The sequence below is a fragment of the Chelonoidis abingdonii genome, chromosome 7, assembly GCF_003597395.2.
Source record: "Chelonoidis abingdonii isolate Lonesome George chromosome 7, CheloAbing_2.0, whole genome shotgun sequence".
In the NCBI taxonomy this organism is placed as follows: domain Eukaryota; kingdom Metazoa; phylum Chordata; order Testudines; family Testudinidae; genus Chelonoidis; species Chelonoidis abingdonii.
The window spans coordinates 6,665,721-6,691,660 of record NC_133775.1 but is presented as its reverse complement, the minus strand read 5'-3'; the positions used below and the strand labels follow the sequence as shown (position 1 = coordinate 6,691,660).

Sequence of the window (25,940 nt, the reverse complement as noted above, 5' to 3'; positions counted from 1 at the left end):
CTATAAGACACCTTAATAATGGTTTCAATGCATCCACATTAGGGATAACACCAGCAGTGGAAAATCACACCCCTCACTGACATGGTTATACCTGTAGAACTTTTCAGTGCAGACCAGGATTTGCACTCTCCTTAATTTAGTTAGCTGAAGGGCTGAATCAGCCCGTCCCATGGCAACAGATGAGCCTTTGTATTGCCCTGAATGGAAGGCAAGGGAAGATTAAAGAGAGAGGCAACTTTTGTGCAAAGAACCTGCATTGATTTATGTCCTATCTAGAAGCATGTGGAGTGTCCAGTGCCCGAACAGTCCACCTGGGTCCCGATCTCTGATTGGGGCTTCTAAGCACTCATGTAAATAAACAATAATTGTCATTACTGCTATGTAGGGTTTCTTCCTATTAAGCATCGCATCGCCCTGGGGCGCAGTATGGAGGCACACTACTCCAGCAGGAATTGCAGAGCACTCCCATCCCTTGGTGGACTTACTGCTGTACCCTTTCTGGGGTAAACCAGTACAACTCCCTACCTACTCGTCTCGTTCCCTCAGAGGAAGTGGTCCCTGCACAGGGGCTGGAAAGCTGGCAGGCCCGTATGCAGAGCATACAAGGGGAGAGGAAGAGGAAGTCTCCTTACTCTCTCCCATCCATCCTTTACCCCTTGTGTCAGAATCTAGCCCCTCTGCAAATCTCTGAGCTGGAAACTGTCCTCTCTCTCTCTTCTGTACAACGCTAAGCTCATGATAAACTATTATGATGATCAATAAAAATACACTGCTGCATCACCATGGCCCTCCCCCCCCCCAGTAATTTTTTAGTTAATCACAATGAAGAGTTAGCAGGGATACATCCGCAGAAATAAAACACAGCCTTTGTTTTGACTAGAACTGACTGGGAAAATTTCAACAGAAATTGTTGCTTTGGAAAGAATTTTGTTTTGAAAAAATAATCTATCAATGTTTTTTGACACCGGTACAAGTTTAGATTTGTTAATTTCAGAACGACTTTTCATTTTGCCTTTTATATAAAAATCAAAATCAGAGTAAAAAGTTTTGATAATCTTGGAAGAATTTTTAAAATTTTATTTAAATGATTTTTTAAAATTCATTTTGTGGGAAATTTTGAAATTCTGTTGTTTCCTTTGCAATTCTGAATGAAACCAATTTGAAATCACAGAATTTCCTATGAAAAGGAAATTTCAGTTCCCACCCAGCTCTAGTTATTCAATCAAATTTAGATTAAACTCTGTCATGTATCACACTCCTGTCCCAGTGATCTAAATGTCACTGAAGTTTCTTCAGGTACAGGTGAATCCTGTTCTTGGAACTCAGGACAGCCTGAGGTATTTTGATGGGGGGGTTGGCTGGATCCAGGGAGAGTTCAAAGCGCAGCAGAGTCATCACAAGAGCCACCTTCATTTTGTTCATGGCAAACCTCTGCCCAATGCAGCTCCTGAGCAGAGAGAAGTGACAAATATTTCATCTCTAAAGTTACCAAAGAAACTTAATATAGTAAACAGAGCACAAGAGGCAGCCACTGGAAATACTGCTGGTATTTCTAACAGTATCCCTTATGCTGATGCATTTCAAGAACGAATATGAGCTGATGTTGTGTTGGGCACCACTGAAATGCAGGAAATGGTAGTGCTGTCCTTAGAAACTGGGTGTTGATTTGAGAGCAAGCAGGATGGTGGGTTTCCTCTTGCTGGATATTCTCCATTTGGATGGGATGACATGGTAGCACTAACCCCTTTGTTTGATAGATTCAAAGGCCAGAAAGGACTATTGCAATCATCTAGTCTGACCCCTTATCTAACACAAGTCAGAGAACTTCCTCAAAACAATTCCCAGAGCAGAACTTTTAGAAAAACATCTAATCTTGACTGAAAAATTGTTAGTGATGGAAAATCCACTACGATCCTTAGTAAATTGGTCTAATGGCCACTTACTCTCACCATTAAAAATGTATGACTTATTTCCAGTCTGGATTTGTTGAGCTTCAACTTCCAGCCATTGGAACGTGTTATAATTTTCTTTGCTAGATTAAAGAGCCCATTATTAAATATTTGTTACTGCTGGTAGGTATTTAAAAACTGTGATCAAATCACCCTTTAATCTCCTCTCTATTAAGCTAAATACATTGAGTTCCTTGAGTCTATCACTATAAGGCAGGTTTTCTAATACTTTAATCATTCTTGTAGCTCTTCTCTGGACTCCCTCCAATTTTTTAAAAAACTTCCTTCTTGAATGGTGGGCACCAGAACTGGACACAGTATTCCAATGTTGATTGCACCAGTGCCACAGAGAGAGGTCAAATAACTTCTCTATACCTACTCAAGATTCCCCGGTTTATGCCACCCTTTTATGGCCCCAGCATCACACTGGGAGCTCAGGTTCAGCTGATTATCCACCCAGCCCCTAAATCTTTTTCAGAGTCACAGCTTCCCAGAACGGAGTCCACAGCTCTGTAAGTATGGGCTACATTCTCTGTTCCCAGATGCAGACATTTACATTTAGCTATATTAAAACTATATTATTTGCTTGCACCCAGATTAGTAAGCAATCTAGATGAATCTGAATCAAGTAGGAGCATTATATTGAAATATTTTCTTACCTGTTTGGTCCTTAGTAGTAATATCTGAGCAACTTGCAATCATTAATGGAATTTATCCTCACAATATGTGTATTTTACAAACCAGTACCAGAGGAGACTGGCTTGCTGAAGGTCCCACAGCACATCAGTGGGTAAACCAGGCATAGATCTCAAGTCTTCAGACTTACAGCCCAGTCCCTCTGTCCACTAGACCACCCCATATTCTAATAACTAATATTATTATGCAATAGAGCCTATAATGTGCTAGACACTGGGCAAGATAGACAACAAAGGACTGTCCCTTCCCCCAGAGAGTTGACAAACAAACAAGCAGACAGAGGCCAGGGCAGGAAAATAACAAAATAAATTTCTATACCAATCAACAAGGTTCCCTACAGGCAGCACAACAAAAAGTGGGACATAACATTGGAGAGAAGCAGGGGCTTTGCCGATGAGTTCAAGGTCAAATCACATATAGGAGAACACATGGAAGATGGTATGGAGGTATTGTTCTGACATGCAGTGGATTTAAAAAAGACATAAGCCTGAGCTGGATCCAGGTCTAAGAGTTTCCTAAGTTAAGGGATGTTTGGATTTGGAGTTTTGCTTCAGTTCCATTGTTCCTTTTTAAGCACACACTGTTTAATACCTTGAGAGCACGTGTAAAACAAGAGCACTCTGATATGACACATGGCAAAGACAAAAGGTGAAATTCTGTTCCCCTTGAAGTCAATGGCAAAACTCCCACTGACTTCACAGGAACCAGGATGTCACCCTAAGGTGGGAGTGATTCATTTAGTGTCCAGGGAAGAGGATTTTATTTAACTAAAGCGACGTATAGAATTAAATATACTCCACCTGGGTCCAGCTGCAAAAGGCAGAAAAGCATAGGAATGGCGTCCAGCTGAGTTCTCTGGTGAGAATCTCAAAGGGTCGAAGAACTGCAAAGAATGGTAAAGACACATAGTTATGAAACTATCACTTAGTTTGGCAACTGAGCTTAGCTAGTAAGGGCCAGATTCCACTCTCAGTTTCCCTTGCACAAGCCCACTAAAGGCAAGTAAACGGCCTTATCTTAGTGACAAAGGACAATGTGTACCAATGGTTTGGGTAGGGAAAAGGGACAAAATTTCCACCACAATCTCTCTCCATAGCTAACACCTTGTATTAGTACATGGCTCCCAGCTTACAGCAGAGAAATGGCCCCATGCAGAAGATCCTTGAGACATCTACAAACTTCCCAAAATGAAGATGGGTGCGTGTGGCCCAAACAAATATGGGAGGAGTCAGGGCAATGAAAGGTATTGTGTCAGCTTTAGGATTTGACCCAATGCACGGGTGAACCTGGTTCTCTCTCCATCCTTAATTAAAAATTCACATAGAAACAAAATTTAGTTTTGTCTGGAACCTCTCATTATCCAAAGGTCTTCACATATCCCCTACAATTTATGATTAAGTGGAGTCCTCATACAGCATGAACATCGTGTTATCTACATCTAGTGAAAAATGGTGATCTACCCAAGGAAAGGGCCTGTTTGCTGCTTCCTGTGCACACAGGAACTTCTCATTGATCTGACATATAGCTATCCCATATCCAAAAATATCTTACCAGTCTCAAGTAAAAAAAGAAGTACCTCTGGATCGTGCCAGACTATGGAGTTTCTGTGAAGACCATAAATATTCAGTGAAACTAGGGAACCTGTTAAGAATCACAGAAATAAGTCATCATAAGACAGGAAAAACGTGTCCTAGACCATAGTGTTCTGTCCACCTACACTTGTGGAGCCCTGTAAAACTAGATCAGTAACAAATCTCCTTTTGAAGTCCTGTTTTCATCTGCCACCCATGTGTTTATTGAGTAACAGAGTTCCATCAGAGGACCACCTCATTCTTTACTGACTAATAAAACAAAAAATTGGCCAAAAATGTCAAAGAATTTCTACAGAAGGTGAAAAAAGTCACTTCAGATAAGCGTGAGGAGAAGGGGAAATGTTGAGGTAGGGTGGGGGGAAATCCCAAAAGATGTTAGAGATGAAAGAGTCCTGGTGGACGTGTTCCATGTCCTTATCAATGCAGAGTTTTTCCTTGTGGTTTATTCTCCTGCTCTTTATCTTATCTGTTTTTAAATGAGTCTACACTTTTTACCTTTGAAGATTTTGGAACAACTTATACATCACACCACTAGGAATTGACTCTTGGTATATTTGTGTAGCTTCATTGTTGAGGGACCCCAACCATGGCCCAGGACCCCACTGTGCTAGGTGCTGTACAAACACAGAACAAAAAGACAGTCCCTGCCCCAATGAACTTACAGTCTAAGTATAAGACAAGAGACAACAGATGGAATCAGACAGACTGATGGAGGAGTTCACAGAAGTAACATCCATCATCATGACAGGCAGCTGTCTCAGCACATCAGCAGCCTAGTTGTGAATTTTTTGTAGGGTTTATGGCAAAGGGAGAGTTTTAATGATGGTTCCTCCCAAGTGTGAGGGGCAGCATGGCAGAAAGCATGAAGATGCTTGTTGGAAAATTTAACAAGTGGGCAATGGAGGGTGATATCATGGCCTGGCTGGAGGTGGGAGTTGACCTTTTGATACAGAAGGAGGGGTGATAGGTAAGGGTGAGGAATGTGATAGGTCATGAAGGGCCTACCAAGTGAAGACAAGTAGCTTATGTTTGATACAATATAGAAGCGGGAGCCAGTGGAGAGATGCAAAGAGGGATGACAAGGTCCAAGTGACCTTGGTCACAGGCTGGGAAAATAACCTTTGGAGCAGCTTTTTGAATGCATATCAGTGGGGCAAGATTGCATTGTTTAAGGTCAGAGAAAAGGATGTTATCATGACATGGGAGATAATGAGAGCCGGGCTACAGTTTTAGCGTTGTGACTGGGTAGGAAAGTCCAGATTTTAGACCCATTATGCAGAAACAATCTGCAAGACTTAGACATAGACCTGTCTCTAGGTTCTCACATCCAGGCTGAGCAAAGATGATGTCCAAGTTACAGGCCTCAGTGATGGGTAACAGGGTGGTCAAGAAAGGAGGTAGCAAAGGTGATTTTGGAGGGAAGAATAAGAGAGCTGTTTTGTCTATGTTGAGCTTGAGCTGATGGCTAGACAGCCACAAGGAGATGTCAGAGACAGGCTGAGATTTTTTTTGGACAGCATGAGATGGGTCTGGAGTAGAGAGGTAGATCTGTGAATTGTCCACATGGAGATGGTAGGTGAATTTGCATTTGTGGGTGTTCTTGATATTTAGCCTAAATCAAGTATCACACTATTTATTACTCCTAATAATAGTCCCTGTGTCTCCCTAAACAATTCCCCTCCATCCTTTCATTCTCTGTATATAAAATGCTTTTGGAATGAGAGGTGATCTACAAGTGAGAGACATGAGCATCACTGCCACTGATGTACAGGCACACAACAGCCTAATAAGCATTTAAACAGGAGATTGACTAAGCAGACCTTTTGGTAAGGTACGTCCATCAACAAATGTTACAGGTGCACTGACTTCCCGTGCTACGACAAGTACTGGAGGGTAAAGACGAAGTGTCTCTTTGATGCATATGGTGGTGTAGGTCATCTTCCCAAAGTCATCCCTGAAAGGAACCAGAGGCAGAGATTGGGGACAACTGACAATGGCCAAAAAAGATATTGTTTATATTTTCTACAGAGATTCACCCGCAGGCAGAGCTGTGACCTGGAAAATAGAAAACTGAAAGGTGAACTTTATAACCAGTAAGTCAAGCAAATTGCAAGCAGATGAGAGTTCTCAGTGCAAGAGCCATGGAGAAGGGAGTGTGGTGGGGAGGCACAGCTTATGCAAGCGAAGTAGAGGAGGGAGAGTTCTCCCTCTGGTTTTATAAAAGAAGGGTGAGCTGTACTCTGCCCAGCTCCCTTAGTTTAAAAGGAGCTGAAAGGGGAAGAGTGATTAGAATGGACACACTTAGGCAACCTTCTCTACCTCTCCATCTATAATATATAGAATTATTAGGGCTTAAGGCAAGAAGGGACCATTAGATCATCTAGTCTGACCTCCTATATATCACAGACCATTAAATTTCCCCAGGTCCCTCTGAACTCAGCCCAGTTGTGCCCAGTAGCTTTTGTTTGACTAAAGCATATTCCAAAAACACATCCAATCTTGATATGAAGACATCAAGTGATAGAGACTCCACCACTTCCTCTCATTCTTTGTTCCAATGGTCAATCACTCTCACTTTTAAAAATGTGTCCATTTTCTAATTGCAGGATGTCTGGGTTCAGCTTCTAGCCACTGGCTCTTGTTATGTCTTTCCCCACTAGATTAAAGAGCTCTTTAGTACCTGGTATTTTCTCCCCATGAGAGACACTGTAATCAAGTCACCTTTCAATCTTCTTTTTGATAAACTAAACAGATGGGGGGGAGGGGATCGATCTAAGTTATGCTACTTCAGCTACATGAATAACATAGCTGAAGTCGACTAACTTAGATCGACTTACCATGGTGTCTTCACCGGGGTGAGTCGACTGCTGTCGCTCCCTCGTTAACTCTGCCTGCGCCTCTCACCAAGCAGGAATACAGGAGTCGACGGGGGAGTGCTCGGGGATCAAGACGCGATAAATCAACCCCTGTTGGACCGCTTGCTGCCCACCGATCCAGTGGGTAGTGTAGATATACCCTAAGTCTCTCATTGTAAGGCAGTTTCTCCAGCCCTTGAAGCATTTCGGTGTCTCTTTTTAGCACCTTTTCCAACTTTTCAACAACCTTTTTTAAAACATGGACACCAGAACTCGATACAGTATTCCAGAATCTGTCTCACCAATGTTCTGTGAGGGGAGATGGAACAGCTGTCTCATGTCAAGCTGCAAATGCCATTCTGTTTTGTGAATTCTATTTTTACAGTAAACTGCCCTCTGGTTTGTACTGTGGCCTCTATCTTGAGCTCTTGAGCTCTTGAGCTGGGCCACCCAGGAGGTGTTGGGAGAAATCCTTACATCCAGCACAGGGGCTAAAAATGGGAAATCATCAAGAATCATCAACCTTGATGGTTCTCCATTCAAGTGGGTTCAGCCCAGAACAAAAGGCTGCCTGCAGTCCAAGAGAACTAGCTTTCCCAATTGGGAACTGGGGGGTAGGGGGAGAGACAACTGGGGTTAATAAACTGATCACCTGATAGGGGTTTCAAAGTTATTTGGGAGGTCACTTGAAAGGAAAATTAAGTTCTCACCATTGAACAGTATCTCTGTCTCCCAGAATCTTTGATCTCTTCCCTGCATCTCTGCTGGTGCTCTGGGTGCAGGGCCATACAGTATAAGAGCCAGGAGATCCCCCTCCTCCACAGCCTCAGCTCTCTCGCTTTGCTGGTGGCACAATGATCTGGTCAGCAGGGCTGTGAGCTCTTAGGGCAGCGGAGCTGCAGAGCCCGGCCTGACCTGGCGCTCTGTGCTGCATGGTGGCGGCGGCAATGTGACCTGGCTCCAGCTGAGCAGCATGGCTGTAGCGCCGCCAGCCACCGGTGCTCCAGGCAGCATGGTAAGGGGACAGGGAGTGGGGGGGGCAGTGTTGGATAGAGGGCAGGGGAGTTTGGGGTGGTGGTCAGGGGCAGGGGTATGGGTAGTGGTCAGGCGGGAACCAAGGAGCTGAATAGGGGCAGGGGTTCCAGTGGGCAGTCGGGAAGGAGGGGAGGTTGGATGGGGTGGTGGGGATCAGTTGGGGGAGGTCAGGGGGCAGGCAGGGGACAAGGAGATGGGGTGGTTGGATGGGGCAGGAATCTCGGGTGTGTGTGTCAGGAAGGTATGTGTGTCAGAGAGGAGGGATAGCTCAGTGGTTTGAGCATTGGCCTGCTAAACCCAGGGTTGTGAGTTCAATCATTGAGGGGGCCACTTAGGGATCTGGGGCAAAATTAGTACTTGGTCCTACTAGTGATGGCAGGGGGTTGGACTCAATGACCTTTCTACAAGATAGGTATATCTCCATATAAAAGAATGAGGGGAGGGGTTGGATGGGACAGCAGGGGCCCAGGGGAACTCAAGGGACATGGAGCAGGGGTGTGTGGATGAGGAAGGGGTCCCAGAGGGGCCATCAGTAAACAGGGGGGTTGGATGGGTCAGATAGAAGGTGGGGGCTGCACCATAACCAGCCCTCCATACAATTTACAAAACCCAGTGTGGCCCACAGGCCAAAAAGTTTGCACACCCCTGGCTTAAATGGTACGCGCAGTCCTGCATAATTAGATTGCCACCCAATCATTGCAGAGTTAAAATGATCATTTCTATAAAACAATCACGCTTTCAATCTACAGGAGTCTGCTTATGTCTTGCCAGTGACTATACTTTATATAAATGGGACTAAAGGTGGTTTATAACCCGGACCGCACATGAACAAGGCTACAGCGTTTGAGTGGCTTTAACTATAGATACAAGACTTTGTATATTGCCAAGCTCTGCAGCCAGAGAGTTGGGGCAGAACCCATCCCTTGTGTCAAAACTACGCTTCTGAACACTGATGAATCCGGCCAATGAATTTAACCTTTTCCCTGAACAAAAAATATATTTTTTGGAAGCTGCTGTCCACAATGCCCAGGCCTCTCTCAGTGCTGCTACTCGAAATGCTCGCATACTTGGCTCCAAACAGTTCTTGCAACACTCACTTTAGCACTCAGAAGGATGTCCAGAAAGTCCAGGTGGCACCTCCTCTGGATCTTTTCAAGCTCTTGATCATCTTTAAAGGATTCCTTTCTTTCTCTGATCACTTTATCTGCATCAGGAAAACATTAAAGTAATTTTATCCTATTCGGAGCCATATGTGCACTGTGATTCTCCAGAACCCCAGTGGATCCCAAAATACCCAGGAACCAGAATTCTTTGATTCTCATAATTTCTGAAATGAGATGGATCACTCTGTGTGGCTTCTGGGGGACGTAAAGAATCTGGGCCACAGCAGAGCTGCCTGAACTACCTACACTGATGGACGCTTCTCCTGTTTGTGTAAGTACTCCACCTCCCTGAAAGGCAGTAGATATATCAATGGGAGAAGACCTCCCATTGACTTAGGACTGTCTAAACCACAAATTAGGTCAGTATAACTACTTTGCTCAGGGGTGTGGCTTTTCCCCAGCTCCCAATATGAATGAATATCTACTCAGTTCTATCCAGTGTATTCATCAGGAGGAAGAGGGTTTTTCTTTAGAACATAAGAACATCCATACTGAGCCAGACCACTGGTCCATCTAGCCCAGTGGTTCTCAACCAGGGGTACGCAGAGGTCTCATCAACTCATCTAGATATTTGCCTAGTTTTACAACAGGCTACATAAAAAGCACTAGTGAAATCAGTACGAACTAAAATTTCATACAATTACTTGTGTATACTGCTTTATATACTATACACAGAAATGTAAGTACAATATTTATATTCCAAAGGATTTATTCTATAATTATATGGCAAAAATGAGAAAAAGGCAGCAATATTTCAGTAAGTGCTGTGACACTTGTATTTTTATGTCTGATTTTGTAAGCAAGTAGTTTTGAAGTGAGGTGAAACTTGGGGAAACTCAAGACAAGTCAGACTCCTGAAAAGGGTACTGTAGTCTGGCAAGGTTGAGAGCCACTAATCTAGCCCAGTACCCTGTCTTCCAACAGTGATCAATGCCAAGTGCTTCAGAAGCTATGAACAGAACAGGGCAATTATGCAATGACAATGTCATCTACTCCCGCCTTCTGGCAGTCAGAGGTGAGGGACACGGAAAACATGGGGTTGCATCCCTGAGCATCTTTGTTATTAGCCATTGATGGACCTATCTTCCATGAGCTTATCTATTTCTATTTTGAACCCGGTTAGACTTTTAGCCTTCACAACTTATCCTGGCAATGAGTTCTACAGGTTGACATTGTATTTTGTGAAGAAGTACTTCTTTTGCTGAATGACATCATTAAACACCCTTGATTTCACTTACAGCTTTTTGGAAAACCAATTTTTCCCCCCTGTGAGAAATTTCAAATGAAAAATCTTTGTTTGAAAATTTTTAATCAACAATTTTCAATTTTTCTGTGGGAACCAAACCAAAATTCATTTTGAATCAACCTTTCTGTAAGTAAATGCAAGCTTTCAATTTGTTTAGACTTAAAATATCATCTTGTTTCAACTAAAAACAACCAAAAGAAAATGATATTTTAAGACAAAACCAAACATCTTTCCACTGAGAAATTTTCTGCTGAAAGCTGAACAGTTGTGTCAGAATTGATATTTTTCCATACACATTTCAGTTTCAACAAAGCAATATTTTTTTTTGAGGAGAGAATTTGACATACAAAAAAGTTTAACCAGGTTTACTTTCAGTCCAGACAAGGAAATTCAAGGTTAAGGCTCAAAGATGATCTGATACTTGTTTATATTTTTCACGTATTACCACTTAATATCATGTGTAAAATATCTAATGTGCTCTGAACTTAAACCTCCGAAATATCTAGTTACAATGATGACATGAGTAAAAGGATGGAGTTTAACCTCCATTTCTCAATCTGAACTCGGATTTCTCCACTTTCCTGCATTTCATTCACACCTTTCCAGTTACTGTCACAGTGTTTTTGTGTTAGCTATTAAATGCTATTGCTCTGTATCTATGTGGTACAAGAAATGGTGCTGCTTCCTTCATGAATATCACCAGCAATATTGTTACATGAGGTAAATGAGAATGAAATATGATAGTACAAACCAATCCAGGGAACCAGGAAACTGTATATCACAAGAGACTTAGGGTCTGTAGAATTCAACAGAGAAGAGAAATATATTATTAGGGTAAAATGATACCAAAGGTGAATTAGGTGCTACTCATGGTGAGTAAGGAATCAAAATCTGGTCCTATGTTAGTCAAACATTATTAGAATTACTTCTAAGCTTTAATCATGCTCTCGTGAGTAGCAAAATCTGTATTGGGAAGGACAATCTCCAAACAGGAAAATTCTTACATTTTATATCAAGGTTCCATTGATAGATTCTAAAGGGTTAATAAATGTCTGACAGACATTGTACGCGTGTAACAGAGAGGAGTAATAGGTGTTGTTACAGGGGGCTATAGCCACATCAGAAAAAGGCACAATAGATGGCTCTAAGCAACCTACTGACCTCTTGGACTCCTCTATAGCAAATGAGAAGCCATTATCTAACACATCAGTCCTTTCTAATCATTGACTATTTATAAATGGAGTCTTAGTTAAAAAAGGTGACCATAATTCTCTCTATTTAGAGCATGCTCTTCTCCTTCATTCATCCATCTATCCAGATTCATTCCCATCACCATAGTATCAGAGCACCGGGGAAAGACCAAAGTGGGTTGGTTATTCTTAAAACTCTTTCCAATAAATATCTCGCCTCCCCTGATTCTCATAACTTGAGAGTTGCCCCTAAGTCAAGTCCCATCTGCACTAAAAAACCATGACTTGAGTGTAGTGGTGCTTTCAGCTGAGTCGGCTTGGCCCATCGAGGAAGAGGCTACAGCTCCAGTAAACACAACTTGTCATTTTCCAGGTATGTGCAATGAGCCAACAACCTTTCTGGAGTGTGGGCAATTCAGAGTGAAATGGACGTTAAGGGCTGCATTTTCAGACTGGTCTAAATAGGTCTACCTTTGTCCACCCACAAAGTTGCAGGCATAAATAATTGCAGGCCTTGTGTATCAGGAGCCAGAACCTCCTTAGCTGGTGTAAATTACGTTCAGTGCTTGAGCTTCAGCACTTATTAATTGCTCTTCAGATGGAGAATGATCATTTTCTGTGTGAGTATTGAAAACAGTTGATCAAAATGCTCACAAAATACACTGATTTCATTCTGTACCAGTTTCCATCTTAAAACAATGGATTTTTTTTAAATAGATACTTTTCACTTCACCCTTAAGTAAAGAGGTGTTATATTTTTGGACCCAGCGGAGAAGGAGATAGACACAATGGGAGCTGCTAGAAACACAGCTTTGTGCTGTGCTTGCTTTATTGTTCTAGCTGAAAAACTGAAACTAACAAGAAAGTGAGGGGCATAGCACTGGGAAGGAGGGAGTACTTAAACATTTAGAGGGACAGGACATCACAAGACGCGGTATCTTTACCTCCTTTGCTGTAGACCGCCTTAGCATATTTAGGGTGGTTGATGCACAAGAATCCTAAGAAACCGCCACACCACATGGGGTGACAATGTGGGTATTGTTCTGCCCAGGACGCTGTATTGTCTAGTTCATCCTCTTGTTGAAGCTGTGTTGTAAATTAAAGGTAGATATAGTTCATGACAAATATTTAGGAGCACTATCTGAATGGGGAACAGTCCAGGGAGTTGATTAATTAGATAAGACAATAGTTAACAGGCCAAGTACGTGTACATGTCTGCATTTTAGTAGTGCTGTTGATTAGGCTTTTAACATCACTTGAAGTGCAGAGGTTCCCTGTTTGTTAGAAAGGCAGATTAAGGTGGGTGAATGTGGGTAAGGCCAGGGGAAATCATAAGAAGTAGCCCAGACAGTTTTTATTTAAGCAATTCCTCTTTCAGCCCAGTCCCTTTCTCCCTGTTCTGCCGTCAGATATCCATCTGGACCCTGACCTCCACCTCCCATTACGTTTCCTCATCCCATCCCCACAGAACACCGAGTCGAATCTGTCCTGGGCCTTTGAGCTTTCTGTCTGAGTTCTCCCATGTAGCACATCTAGAATTTAGCTCAAATGGGCACTGAGGGCCAGATCCTCAGCTGATGGAAACCGGAATAACTCGACTGAAGGCACTGGATCGATGCCCATTTACACCAGCACCTGGGATTTAAGCGCAGACCCAGCTGTGACTGACAACTTGTGTGAGGGTTGTCTAGGTTTTTGTCTTGTTGAAGCTGCATTGTTAGTTAAAGGGAGATGTAGTTCAAGGGAGATCTTTAGCAGCACACTCCAAATGGGGAAGAGCCTTGTTACCATCAGGGGACTGGATTAGTCAGATGAGAGAATAGCTAACAGGCCTAGGCAGGAATGCATGTTTGTATTTTTGTAAAGCTGCCCTTGTATAAGCTTTTGAAGTCACTCCAAGTGCAAAGGTCCCCCAGTTCATTAGAAAGGCCAGTAGGGGTGGATGAATAAGGACAAGGCCACGGGGAACCATAAGAACTAGCCCATACAGTTAAACGTTGCTTAAGGAATCCTTCCTTCAACCGGTCCCCTCACTCCCAAAAGGAGAACTCTGAATGCCAACAGTCCTACTACTCTTAAATTGAAATCTAGGGGATAAGGAGTGGGGAGGAGGTGTTCTGAGGGGGGCAGTCAGGAGGCGGGAAATGGGAGGGGTCAGATAGAGGGTGGGGGCCAGGCTGTTTGGGGAGGCACAGCCTTCCCTACCCAGCCCTCCATAAAGTTTTGCAACCCCAATGTGGCCCTCAGGCCAAAAAGTTTGCCCACTCCTGGTCTAATAGCTGAGGTTGGTCAATGGTCAGTTTACACACACACACACACACACACAGAGTACAGTCCCAATTGCTACTTTACTGGTTTCATACCCCCGCCACACACACCAATACAGTCCCAAGACACATACCCATGTGTGTGCTACAGTCGCAGTTGCTACTTTACCATTTGAAGGTGGCCATACAGCCAGTGGGTAGGAGGTCCTGGGAAACTTTTAAAGATTTTGAGCAGTTTCTGCTTCGTCCGGTACAGCTGGATTGCTTTCAGAACCACACAGGCAAAGGACACCACAGCTGTCAGGTGAAACATCTGGGAGACAACTCCGTTCAGCCATGCCCCAGAAGGGTTCATTATAGTCTCCAGTACAGATTTCATGCTGCTGCCCTCATTGGCAGCACTGTATAAAAAAGTCCCCAACCCTTTCAGCTTCTGCTGCACTCTGTACTTACTGTATGCACAGAGTCAAGCTTAAGCTTGTGTCTCTCACCAACAGAAGTTGGTCCAATAAAAGAGATTACCTCACCCACCTTGTCTTTATAGTAAATCCTATGAACTAGATCCTCCACTGCAGCTATGCTGATTCACAGATGCAGCAGATTTACAAAATGGTAGAACCCAGGGAAGTGAAGCAGTATTGTCGGAGAAGTTAAGGAGAGGCAGCAGGAGGCTGCTATCTACAGGGTCCCTGGGTTGGGATCCGGAATAGTGGGTGAGCCCGTTTCCCCCGCATTTGCCACTAGGGAAGTGGATGGACTATAAAGCTGAGAAATACTTCCCCTCTCCCCACAGAAGGGGGAAAACATGGATGGTGCTCTGGACGGAGGGCCGAATCATGAAGAGGACTCTATGGTTCCTGAAATCAGGCATATCTGCTGACAGAGAAGGTGGCGGGAGAGGTATCACCAGCAGAGGGCTGAGAGAGCTAATCTCCAAGATGGCCAGCAGGAGCTGCCGCTCTGGTGTGTGAATCCTGTCATGGTGCCCCAGAGCTGCTGAGAGCTCCAAATTACAGAAGTTTCATAGGGGAGGGAGCTGTCTGCTGGCATTTCTTGGTGAACCACTGGAAATGACAGGATGGGCCAAGCCTCATTTTCGTTTCCCATATGTGGCAGTTTGGAGAACTGTGGTCAAAATTCAGTTAAATTTTAAATGTGGTGGTAATAAAACACTGTTATCCCTGTGGGTAACAAAAGAGCAGGAGAACTGCACCAACTATGCCTACAGTTATGGGTCATCCAAACCATCACTGCAGTCTGGCAAGGTTGGGTACTGGGGCCCCGACAATATGAGAGAAGGAGGAGGGGCTGCTACCTTAGGTGGCAATGCTATCTCTGGTGGCAAGTATTGTGCCCAGATGCTATGTCACTGACCTGTCTCTGAAGAGTGGTGGAGAGGTAGCTTTCATGAAGAAGACATGGCTTTGCAGACAGTGACAGACACAGAGGTGTTATTGAGCAGGTGAGCTGAGGAACTCTAATGAGGTCCCTGCTACCCAGCAATGAGATCAGTTCAGCTGGGTAGGAGAAGTGGTATAGCTCCCGGACCAGATCTGGCTGCGCTTTCCACTGGGGTTGGAGATAGACCTGCCTGAATTCTGCTAACCCATGACAACAAACAGTGAGTAAAGTTTTCTTGTTTTGTACAATGGACTCAGTGCTTGTGAGGAGAAGAATTGCCTGTTGGAGCACCTCAGGGAGTATGTAGTTTTCCTAGGTTTCTGGGCAGGTGTCATAACTTTCCTACTCAGAACTGAACCTTAGAGTTCAGAAAATAAGATGCTAGCATGAAACCTCCAAGCTTATTTACCAGCTTAGATCTGATAGCGCTGCCACCAGCCAAAAATTTCAGTGTTTGGCTCACTCTGGTCTCCCCAAAACCTTCCCTGGGAGACCCCAAGACTCAGATGCCTTGAGTCTCCACAAAGGGAAAACCCACTCCCTTCCACCTCTTTACTCCTACCAGCTTCCCCTCGCTGGGTTACCCTGGAAGATTACGGTACTTAAACTCCTTGAATTACAAAACAGAGAGGACAATTCACCTTCCCCTCCTTCTTTTCCCTCCAGTCTTCCCTGAGAGAGACAATCCTGGCCACAGAGATCCTATCCCATGAGCCTCACTAAAAAAGAAAATCCAACAAGTTTTAAAAGAAGCTTTATATAAAAAGAAAGAAAAGACATAAAATGGTCTCTGTATTAGTGACAATATACAGGATTAATGGCTGAAAAGCAAAATGAATAAACAGCCTTATCCAAAAGAATACAATTTAAACATTCTCAGCAAATACACACATGTAAAACAAACACAATATAAAACCTATATTGTCTTCCTGTACTTACAATGGAAACTGAAGAAGATTAGAAAGCCTGAAGGTAGAGAGATCTCTCTCAGAGCTGAGAGAGCACTAGACAGAACAAAGAACACACACCCAAAACTTCCCTCCCTGAGCTTTGAAAAATCCGTTTCCTGATTGGTCCCTGGTCAGGTGTTGGTTCCCTTTGTTAACCCTTTACAGGCAGAAACATTAACCTTAGCTATCTGTTATGACAGCAGGGCATGAGTCAGTGTTGTTGCTAAATTTTCAGAGGAACCTTAGACATTTGAACCAGCTCTTCTACTGCCTATAATCTCTGTACAGGTCACACTGATTTATTGTTGCTGGTTTTCAGGAGTTATTGCAAGCTGGGTTAGGTCCTTCTTTATTTACATCCCTGAGTCTTTCCCTGTTCCATCCCCTCATTTTAACTTACCATGTCATATCACGGGGATTAAACTGTTTGTTTTTATGTGGACTGAGATTCAATGTACTAGTTCAGGGTAGGCACTTATGCCAAGGCAGCACACAAGCTGATTTCAGTGGCACTCACACTGCCTGGGTCCTGGCTTACAGGTCTGGGGGCTCTGCATTTTAATTTAATTTTAAATGAAGCTTCTTAAACATTTTAAAAACCTTATTTACTTTACATACAACAATAGTTTAGTTATATATTATAGACTTATAGAAAGAGACCTTCTAAAAATGTTAAAATGTATTACTGGACGCGAAACCTTAAATCAGAGTGAATAAACGAAGACTCGGCACACCACTTCTGAAAGGTTGCCAACCTCCTGTTGGGAAGTTATTTACCGTAACACTATGTGTCTATAGCACCTGGACCCCAATCTCAGCTGGGGCCTCTAGGCACTGCTGTAGTACAAATTATACTATTTCAGCCTTCTAGACACTAGAGGGATTTAGAACATCACATAAGAATACAGAAGAAGCGTCAATTTCTCATCCATAGAGCAGATCTGAGAGCCTGAATCCTGCTCAACTTTTATTTGGAAACCTAAAGTGCTAACAAGATTGCATTAGAATTTGTTTAATACTTGCTATTTAATGTGTGCATCAGTGACACGGCTGTGAAATCTCAAGTAACTGAGATAGATACAAGTTGGTAATAGGTTTCACACTTGAATTGAATCTAGACAAACAGGGCAGATCTCTCAAGTTGATGAAATTGCTCACTGAACATTTGAGATCCTGGTTCTGCCACACACATTTCTGCCCTACGGCGGGACTTGCGAACATGAGAAAGTTGTTCTGCTTTGACTATGCTGGTAAGCAGTGTTTTTCAACCTGGAGTATGCGTACCCCTAGGGGTACATGAGCTCTCATCAGGGGGTAGAGAAGAAAAATCCTGTAATGGCAGACAACTCATTTTATTTGGTAAAACTTGATAATCTAATCATAGGTATATTATGACTATATCTCAGCTGAGGGTATGCAGTAGACAACATTATTTGGAAAAAGGGGTATGTTATTTGAAAACCACATAGAATGAAATAGCGCCCCCCACCCCATAGTGTCAGGTACAGTTATATCTGTATAAGAGTACTCCATACTAGCATAGCTACTCCCATACGGGAAGGGGAATAACTACAAAGCTGACAAATAAAAATTAATAGGCTTGTCCCCAGCCCCACTTCCAATGTTCATATTTTGGGTTAATCACACAGAAGAATTATCAGAGCTGTGTTTGTAGAGCTAATGCGCTGACTGTTTGACAGCATTATTCAATCAAAATTAATCCTATTGTATTTCACTCCCCTGTCCTGGGGATATTAGTGTCAGTGAAGTTTCTTCAGTTGTAGGTGAAGCTCGTTCTTGGAGCAGACATATTTTCCTTGGGAGGTTTCACTGGATCAGGCAAGAGTTTGAAGCAGAGGAGGGTGAGGGCAAGAGCCACCTTCACCTCGTTTAATGTAACAAAATTAGAGGAACCATTAGAAAAGGGATAGAGTGTAAAACAGAAAATATCCGGTGCCACTATATAAATCCACCTTGAATACTGCATACAGTTCTGGTCGCTCCTTCTCAAAAAAGATATTTTAGGATGGGAAAAGGTACAGAAAAGGGCAATAAAAATAGTTAGTGCATGGAACAGCTTGCCTAGGAGGAGAGGTTATAAAGACTGGGACTGTTCAGCTTAGAAAAGAGGTGACTAAGGAGTGACGTGACAGATGTTTATAAAATCATGAGTGATGTGCAGAAAGGGAAGAGGAAAGTGTTATTTACCCTTTACGTAACACAAGACTCAGGGATCACCTGAGGAAATTTATAGGCAGCAGGTTTAAAACAAACATAAGGAAGAACTTGTTCACACAAAACACAGTCAACCTGTGGAACTTGTTGCCAGGGGATGTTTTGAGGCCAACAGTATAACTGCATTTAAAACATAGCTTAGATAAGTTCACGAAGGACAGGTCCATCAACAGCTATTAGCCAGTATGGCCAGGAGTGCAACCCCATGCTCTGGGTGTCCCTAAACCTCTAACTGCCAGAAGCTGGTCCTGGATGAGAGGGGTTGGGACTCGAAAAATCACTCTGTTCTGTCCACTACCTCTGAAGTCTCTGGTACTGGCCTCTGTGTGAGACAAGATACTGAGCTAGATGGACCATCAGGTTGATCTAGTATGTCAATTCTTATGTTCTTATAAATAAGAGTGAGGAGAGGATTCTGTGCAACACCGAGTGAGTTTCAAATACATGTTACTTCCCTTTTTTATGTAACTGGCAATGTGAAAAGGAGCTTTCACCTATTGAGAGCCTCCTAGTGGCTATATGTGGTACCATCTGCCTTTTCTCATTCCTGGCACCTCGGCAGGCTGCCAGACAACCTTGGCAGGTCTTCTATGGCTTAGCACTCACAGAAGGGTTGAATCTCAGAAACCCCATTGGAGCTGCCAACTGAAGTGCCAAGACTATTTCTTCCCCTGCTTTCCCTGCCAGCTTAGGATTTGAGATGCTTCAATAAGCCATCAGAGCACATGGTCAGAGATCTTTTTTCACTGTGTAAGCAATCTTATCAAAGTCACCCTTGTTCAGTCACAAGCCTATCATCCTCACTAGCATCCCTGTACATAGCTGGGAAGGACAGTTCCCTCCACTGCAGGAATCCCTGGGTAAAATGCTATGGCCTGTGTTATACAGGAGATCAGAGCAAATGATCCAACACCCATTCTGGCCTTAATATAGATGAATCCAGTGTCCGAGTGCCTTAGTTTACCCATCAGTAAAAAACAGACAAACTGCAGATCTGTAACTTGATCAGGGTCCACCATGCACCAATGGACCTTATTTTTCTAGTGGGCCAAATCCAAAACCCTTGTTCCAAACACCCTCCAAACCCAGGAATGTATGCTTAAGCCTCACCATGTGTGTGAGAGTTAATTAATGTTGTTTTAGTGTATGTCTACACTGACATGTAAGCTCAGGGTTTGAACTCAGGCTCAAGCCTAACCCTCCTTTCATCTATTACATAAATCATGCTCAGACTCAGGATATGAGCATCCCATCGGGGTCGAGGTCCAGAGCCTAAGTCAAGAATGGACCCAGGTTTCAGGCCATATTGCTTTGAAGTGTAGACACAGCCCTACTGGATTTGTACTCTGGGAGTTCCCCAGAAGTATCCCTTGGGCTGACTTTCTTTGTCCTCTGGGCAGTGAAGTTTGGTGGACGGTCAAGTTTTCCCACAGTGCACCATGAACAAAGGGCTAAAATGGCCACATTCTGGGAAGGCACTAGGAAGTCTGGGCTACGGGTGGTTGGACTCAAGCCTGAATAAATCAGTGTAGACACTGGAGCCCCAGTTTGGGACACAGGGTTCTACAATTCCTAACCTAGGGTTACAAATGAATATAGACACTCCAACCCTGGGTTAACAAACCAATGGTGGTAACTTGAAAGTAATACAATATGTCTTCAATACTCCATATATTGAGTATGAATTAATGAAGTCTCCTCAGCAGGATCTCATCTTCATATTCCAATATTTCTGCAGGAATGCCATCAGATCCGGGAGCCCTGCAGATGTACATGGCATGGATTGAAGTGCTGACTTCATCAAGGGATGGGAGTGTGTCCTTGTCATTACATGTTGGATGATCAGCTACTCTTATTAGTGCCTTGTCTGTAATGTTAGACAGCGTGTTCAAAACATCACTGAAATGCTGTTGCCACCTCTGAAATATTTATCCTTTGTCAGTGATCACTGTTAGGCCAACCACGCTCTTCAAGGGCACTGTAAGGGTATGTGTCAGACCATACACGTCTTTAAAAGCAGCAGAGAAATCTTTGGTCTCCTGGTGGCTGGCATAGCCTTGGACTTCATCTGCCATAGTGTTCCACCATTCTCATCAAACCAATCTTGACGGTGGATCAAGCTTCTTATTACAGAGCTCCACTTCATCTTGTAAGCATGTTATGTTGAGCCACCTGATTGGTTTAGATGATGACTTGCGAAACAATGGTTGAATGACTAATAACAGTTTGGAGAGATCATGTGACGGTCTTTCCAGAAGTCTGCCCATCCATGCTTGCAGTGGTTTGTATATCCTGTAGATCTTGCCACTGTACAATGATGTAGTGGATAAGAGGTTGTTGTTTGGATCTTGGGTGCACCCATGATATTTTCCTTTTGTCTGGTAGGTGGGAAAAGGTACACATGACTGCTAATTGACACTTGACGCATTCACAAAGTAGCAGTCTTCCATTGCTATTCTCTTAACCAGGCTCATGCTATACAATGGCTGGTCAGCAGGTATTATTGCCAACCCTTGATTTAAAGTCTCCCTAGGATAATCAGTTTATCTGATGCTGATGTAGGCACGATGAGTTTGTCTAAGTCACCAGAGAACTTTTCTTTTTCGTTTTCAGCATTCATCATAGTAGGAGCATAAGCGCTGATGGTGGTAATAGACCTCTTATGTTTCAATGGCAACTACCTAACCATCGGATGATCACTTATGCCTTTAGGTATACTTTTAAGCTTGCAAGCAATGGAGTTGCTAATGGCAGAGCCAACACCCAGTTGTCCTGGCTCTGAGGCTGGGCAACCTCCCCAGAAGAATGTGTATCCTGCACCCATCTCTGCCAATTGACCTTCATTCACTGAGCAAGGCAATGCCAACCCTATGCCTGGCCAGTTCTCTTGCAACGAGAGCTGTGCCTCTCTTAGGTTGGCTGGTGGAAGGGTTGTTGCATAAAGCGCTAACGTTCCATGAAGCTAATGTAAGACCAAGCGGCCCTGACCAGCCACACCTGCAAAGCCTGCACAGACTGGAGGCAGTGCTGATAACCTCACAGTTTCTACTGAAACAAGAACAGGACGCAAAGAACCGCTAAATATTTCATTACTCTATTCTGCCCTGGTGCAAACAGGGTGTGTACACCAAATATGGCTCTGTATGTTTGTAGAATTTCTGGATACCTCCCTGGGACTTTAATGCAAGAGGTCAAAGTAGTTTATCTGGTAAAACACACTCATTGGGAATGTGACTGATTTGCTTTTAGAGTCCGTAATCTCACATCGAATCCACAGATCGTACAGATTTCCCAAATAATCATACCCTGAAAATCAGCACAGTCCCTTGTTGGGATGGCAGCATTGTATAGTGGCTAGGATACTACATTGAGAGACTTGGGTTCTGTTCCTAGTTCTGCTACTGACTGACGCTGCATGACCTTGGGAAAGTCATATCCCCTCTCTCTCTTGCCCCATCCTTTGTGCACCTTGTCTATTTAGAGTCATCGGGACAGGGACTGTCTCTCACCATGTGTCTCTACAGTGCCTGGCACAAAGGGGTGCCAATCTCTGTTTGGTTCTCCAGGCATTAGAGGGATGCAGACATTGCATAAGGCCACAGCAAAACACACACTCGGCCATGGGATGAGAAGTGGGGATCTGAGAGCATGAATCTGGATACATTTATATTTGGAAGCCTAATGTTCTAATAAGATGGCATGAAAATATTTTTTAATGTTATTTAATTTATGCATCATTGACACAGCTGTAAAATCTCAAGATAATTTAGATACAAACAAGTTGATAAAAGGGTTTACACATGAATTTAATCCTTACAAACATTGATTAAAATGCTTGTTGGGTCATTGGGATGTCTGATCTGCCACACAAAATTTTGGTCTATGGTGTACAGTCGAAAGTTGTGCTGCTTTGACTATGCCACTACAGGTAAAGTGGGACAACTCCCCTCCCTTGTGTGGATGCAGCTATTTGGGTATAAATGTGCTCTTTACCAGTATTGCCATTTCTGTATGGGATGGTGTAATGGTGTTGGGATTCACCACCACAGGACCTCCTCCTGGTGATTCCAGGAATTAGCTCAGTCCAGTGGAGCACCCCTTCCTGGTGGTGTCCCGTCAGTCATCTCACTTTCAATTAGCGTTGCTCCCAACATGCAGTGTTCTCTTTGAGCCACTGCCCTCTGGCAGTGCCCCTTTGTCCATCCTCACAGTCCTTCCAGAGGATGTGGGGGGGGTCAATCAGCTGCCTCTCTGTGCCCCGACCTACATGGGCAACTGCAGCAAATTCACACCTCTCTTGGCAGGGAGTTGGGGCAGCCCTGAATGGCCACTCCTATCAGCCGGGTGTAAGGCAAGGGGGAAGGGGGAACCTGGGCCCGCACACTACTCTGGGTCCCAACCCAGGGACTCTCTAGTGGAAACCGTCCTCGCCTCCTTCTCTCCCTCCGTCTGTCCATGTCCCTGGGCCGCTTCACCTTTGGCCCCTCACACCAGCTAGGTCCTTCCCCTCAGGACCTGCACCCTGGCAGACATTGGGCTGGAGTTCCCCACTGCTCCCACAGGGCTGGAGACAGAACTTCCCCTACGAAGGCCTGGGACAGACTGCCTCTCCTCTCACTGAGCAACCTTTATATAGGGCCTAGCCTAGCCTTCACTGGCTGGCTCTAATATTGGCCCTGATTGGCTCCCAATAAATCCTTCTCTGATTGGCTGCCCATCTGTGCAGATGCACTGACCTGCTGCAGCCCACACTCTCAAGGAGTGGGGCAGCTGCCACACTACAGATGGGAATAACTATATGGGTATAAGACACCTTAATAATGGTGTCAGTGAATCCACATTAGGGCTTTTACTGGTATAACACCAGCAGTGAAAAATCATACCTCTCGCCGACATGGTTATACCTGTATAACTTTTCAGTGTAGACCAGGATTTGCACTCTCCTTAATTTAGTTAGCTGAAAGGCTGAATCAGGCCATCCCATGGCAACAGAAAAGCCTTTGCATTGCCCTGAATGGAAGGCAGGGGAAGATTAAAGAGAAAGGCAACTTTTGTGCAACGAACCTGCCATTGATTTATGTCCTATCTAGCAGACGTTTTGGAGCATGAGCTTTCGTGGATGAATAGGTATTCACTCACTAAAGCTCATGCTCCAAAACCTCTGTTAGTCTATAAGGTGCCACAGGACTCTTTGCTGCTTTTACAGATCCAGACTAACACAGCTACCCCTCTGATACATGTCCTATCTAGAAGCATGTGGAGTGTCCAGTGCCCAAACAGCCCACCGAGGTCCCGATCCCTGATTGGGGCTTCTAAGCACTCATGTAAATAAACAATAATTGTCATTACCGCTATGTAGGGTTTCTTCCTATTAAGCATATAATCGCCCTGGGGCACAGCGTGGAGGCACACTACTCCAGCAGGAATTGCAGAGCACTCCCTTCCCTTGGTGGACTTACTGCAGTACCCTTTCTGGGGTAAACCAGTACAACTCCCTACCTATTCGTCTCGCTCCCTCAGAGGAAGTGGTCCCTGCACAGAGGCTGGAAATCTGGCAGGTCCGTGTACAGAGCATACAATGGGACAGGAAGAGGAAGTCTGCTTACTCACTCCTGTCCATTCTTCACCCTTTGTGTCAGAATCTAGCCCCTCTGCAAATCTCCCAGAGCTTGGACGCTGTCCTCTCTCTCTCTTCTGTACAACGCTAAGCTCATGATAAACTATTATGATGATAAATAAAAATACACCGCTGCATCTCCATGGCCCTTCCCTCTGCCAATAACTTTTTAGTTAATCACAAAGAAGAGTTAGCAGGGATACACCCGCAGAAATAAAACACAGAAATTGTTGCTTTGGAAAGAATTTTGTTTTGAAAAAAAAATCTATCAATGTTTTTTGACACCGGTACAAGTTTAGATTTGTTTATTTCAGAACGACTTTTCGTTTTGCCTTTTATATAAAAGTCAAAATCAGAGTAAAAAGTTTTGATAATCTTGGAAGAATTTTTGAAATTTTATTTAAATGATTTTTTTTAATTCATTTTGTGGGAAATTTTGAAATTCTGTTGTTTCCTTTGCAATTCTGAATGAAACCAATTTGAAATCACAGAATTTCCCATGAAAAGGAAATTTCAGTTCTCACCCAGCTCTAGTTATTCAATCAAATTTAGATTAAACTTTGTCATGTATCACACTCCTGTCTCAGTGATCTAAGTGTCACTGAAGTTTCTTCAGGTGCAGGTGAATCCCATTCTTGGAGCGCAAGACGAGCTGAGGTATTTTGATGGGGGGTTTGGCTGGATCAGGGGAGAGTTCGAAGCGCAGCAGAGTCAGCGCAAGAGCCACCTTCAACTCGTTCATGGCAAACTGCTGCCCGATGCAGTTCCTGAGCAGAGAGAAGTGACAAAGATTTCATCTTTAAAGTTACCAAAGACACTTAATATAGTAAACAGAGCACAAGGGACGACCACTGAAATAGTTAACGGGATTCATTTCTATCCAGTGGTTAGTAGAAAGGGCTGGAAAATGGAAATTCCTTCCCACAACAAAATTTTGCATTTTTGTCATTTTTTTTCATCTCAAATAAGCCTGGAGATGTGACAGCCTGGGGAGCCGACAAGCCCCAAATTCCCTGAGTAGAGTGTGGTGCAGAGAAGCGGCTGGCAGCTGCTCTTTCTTCACCAAGTAGAAAAGAGATGGCCACAGAGCTGTAAACATAATTCTTATCTGATGTTAAACATCTTCCCCAGCTAATGCCTGCAGCCAAAGAACATACCTGTTTTATTTAATTATGTCGGGCAAGAAAAATACCCAAGTGCTGCACTTTGCTCTCTCCAGTCACAGTATAAATTGATTAGTCTCTAAGGTGTCACAAGGACTCCTCATTGGTCTTTTTTAGTATAAAGACCAGGTCTGAAGCCAGTTTAAAGTGGCAAAGAGCCATCAACTTTTCTATGTGGATTTAGATTGGCTAAGCATCAGCTTTCTATGGGTATTTGTTCTGGATAAACTGAGCAGTGAAGCTGGTTGGGGTTTTTCCACTGGAATGATTTTCCAACAGAAAATGCAGTCTTAGCAAAAATGAAATTTTTCTAAAGAACATTTCCAATTTTTGTTGGAAAACTTTGAGGAAAATCTAAATGAAAACTCCTGTAAGCCAGGCAGGGCCGGTGCAACCATTTAGGCCAACTAGGCGGTTGCCTAGGGCGCCAAGATTGGGGGGCACCAAAAAGTGGCGCCCCCCCAAAATTTTTTAAATGGTTGCAGCCGCTGCTGCTGGAGGGACTGAGCTGGTGTCCCCCGGGTCAGTGCGCCGCCGCCGCAGCCCGGCAGCCCAGGGCGCCCCCTCCGGGTCAGCGAGCC

The 25,940-nt window shown here is 43.8% G+C and overlaps 1 protein-coding gene and 1 pseudogene across 1 annotated transcript in view; both read right to left on the bottom strand.

Annotated features, from left to right (window-relative positions):
* Positions 1 to 1,278: 1,278 nt before the first annotated feature.
* On the bottom strand, positions 1,279 to 20,654 carry LOC116839248 (cytochrome P450 4B1-like; annotated as a pseudogene).
* A 3,930-nt stretch (positions 20,655 to 24,584) lies between these two features.
* LOC116839246 (cytochrome P450 4B1-like) overlaps positions 24,585 to 25,940 on the bottom strand; it is a 17,700-nt gene continuing 16,344 nt past the window's right edge. Inside the window, exon 12 of the mRNA XM_032805044.2 lies at positions 24,585 to 24,963. Within this exon, the coding sequence (XP_032660935.1) occupies positions 24,795 to 24,963 (169 nt within the window). The 3' untranslated portion in view covers positions 24,585 to 24,794. The remainder of the gene's footprint in view (positions 24,964 to 25,940) is intronic.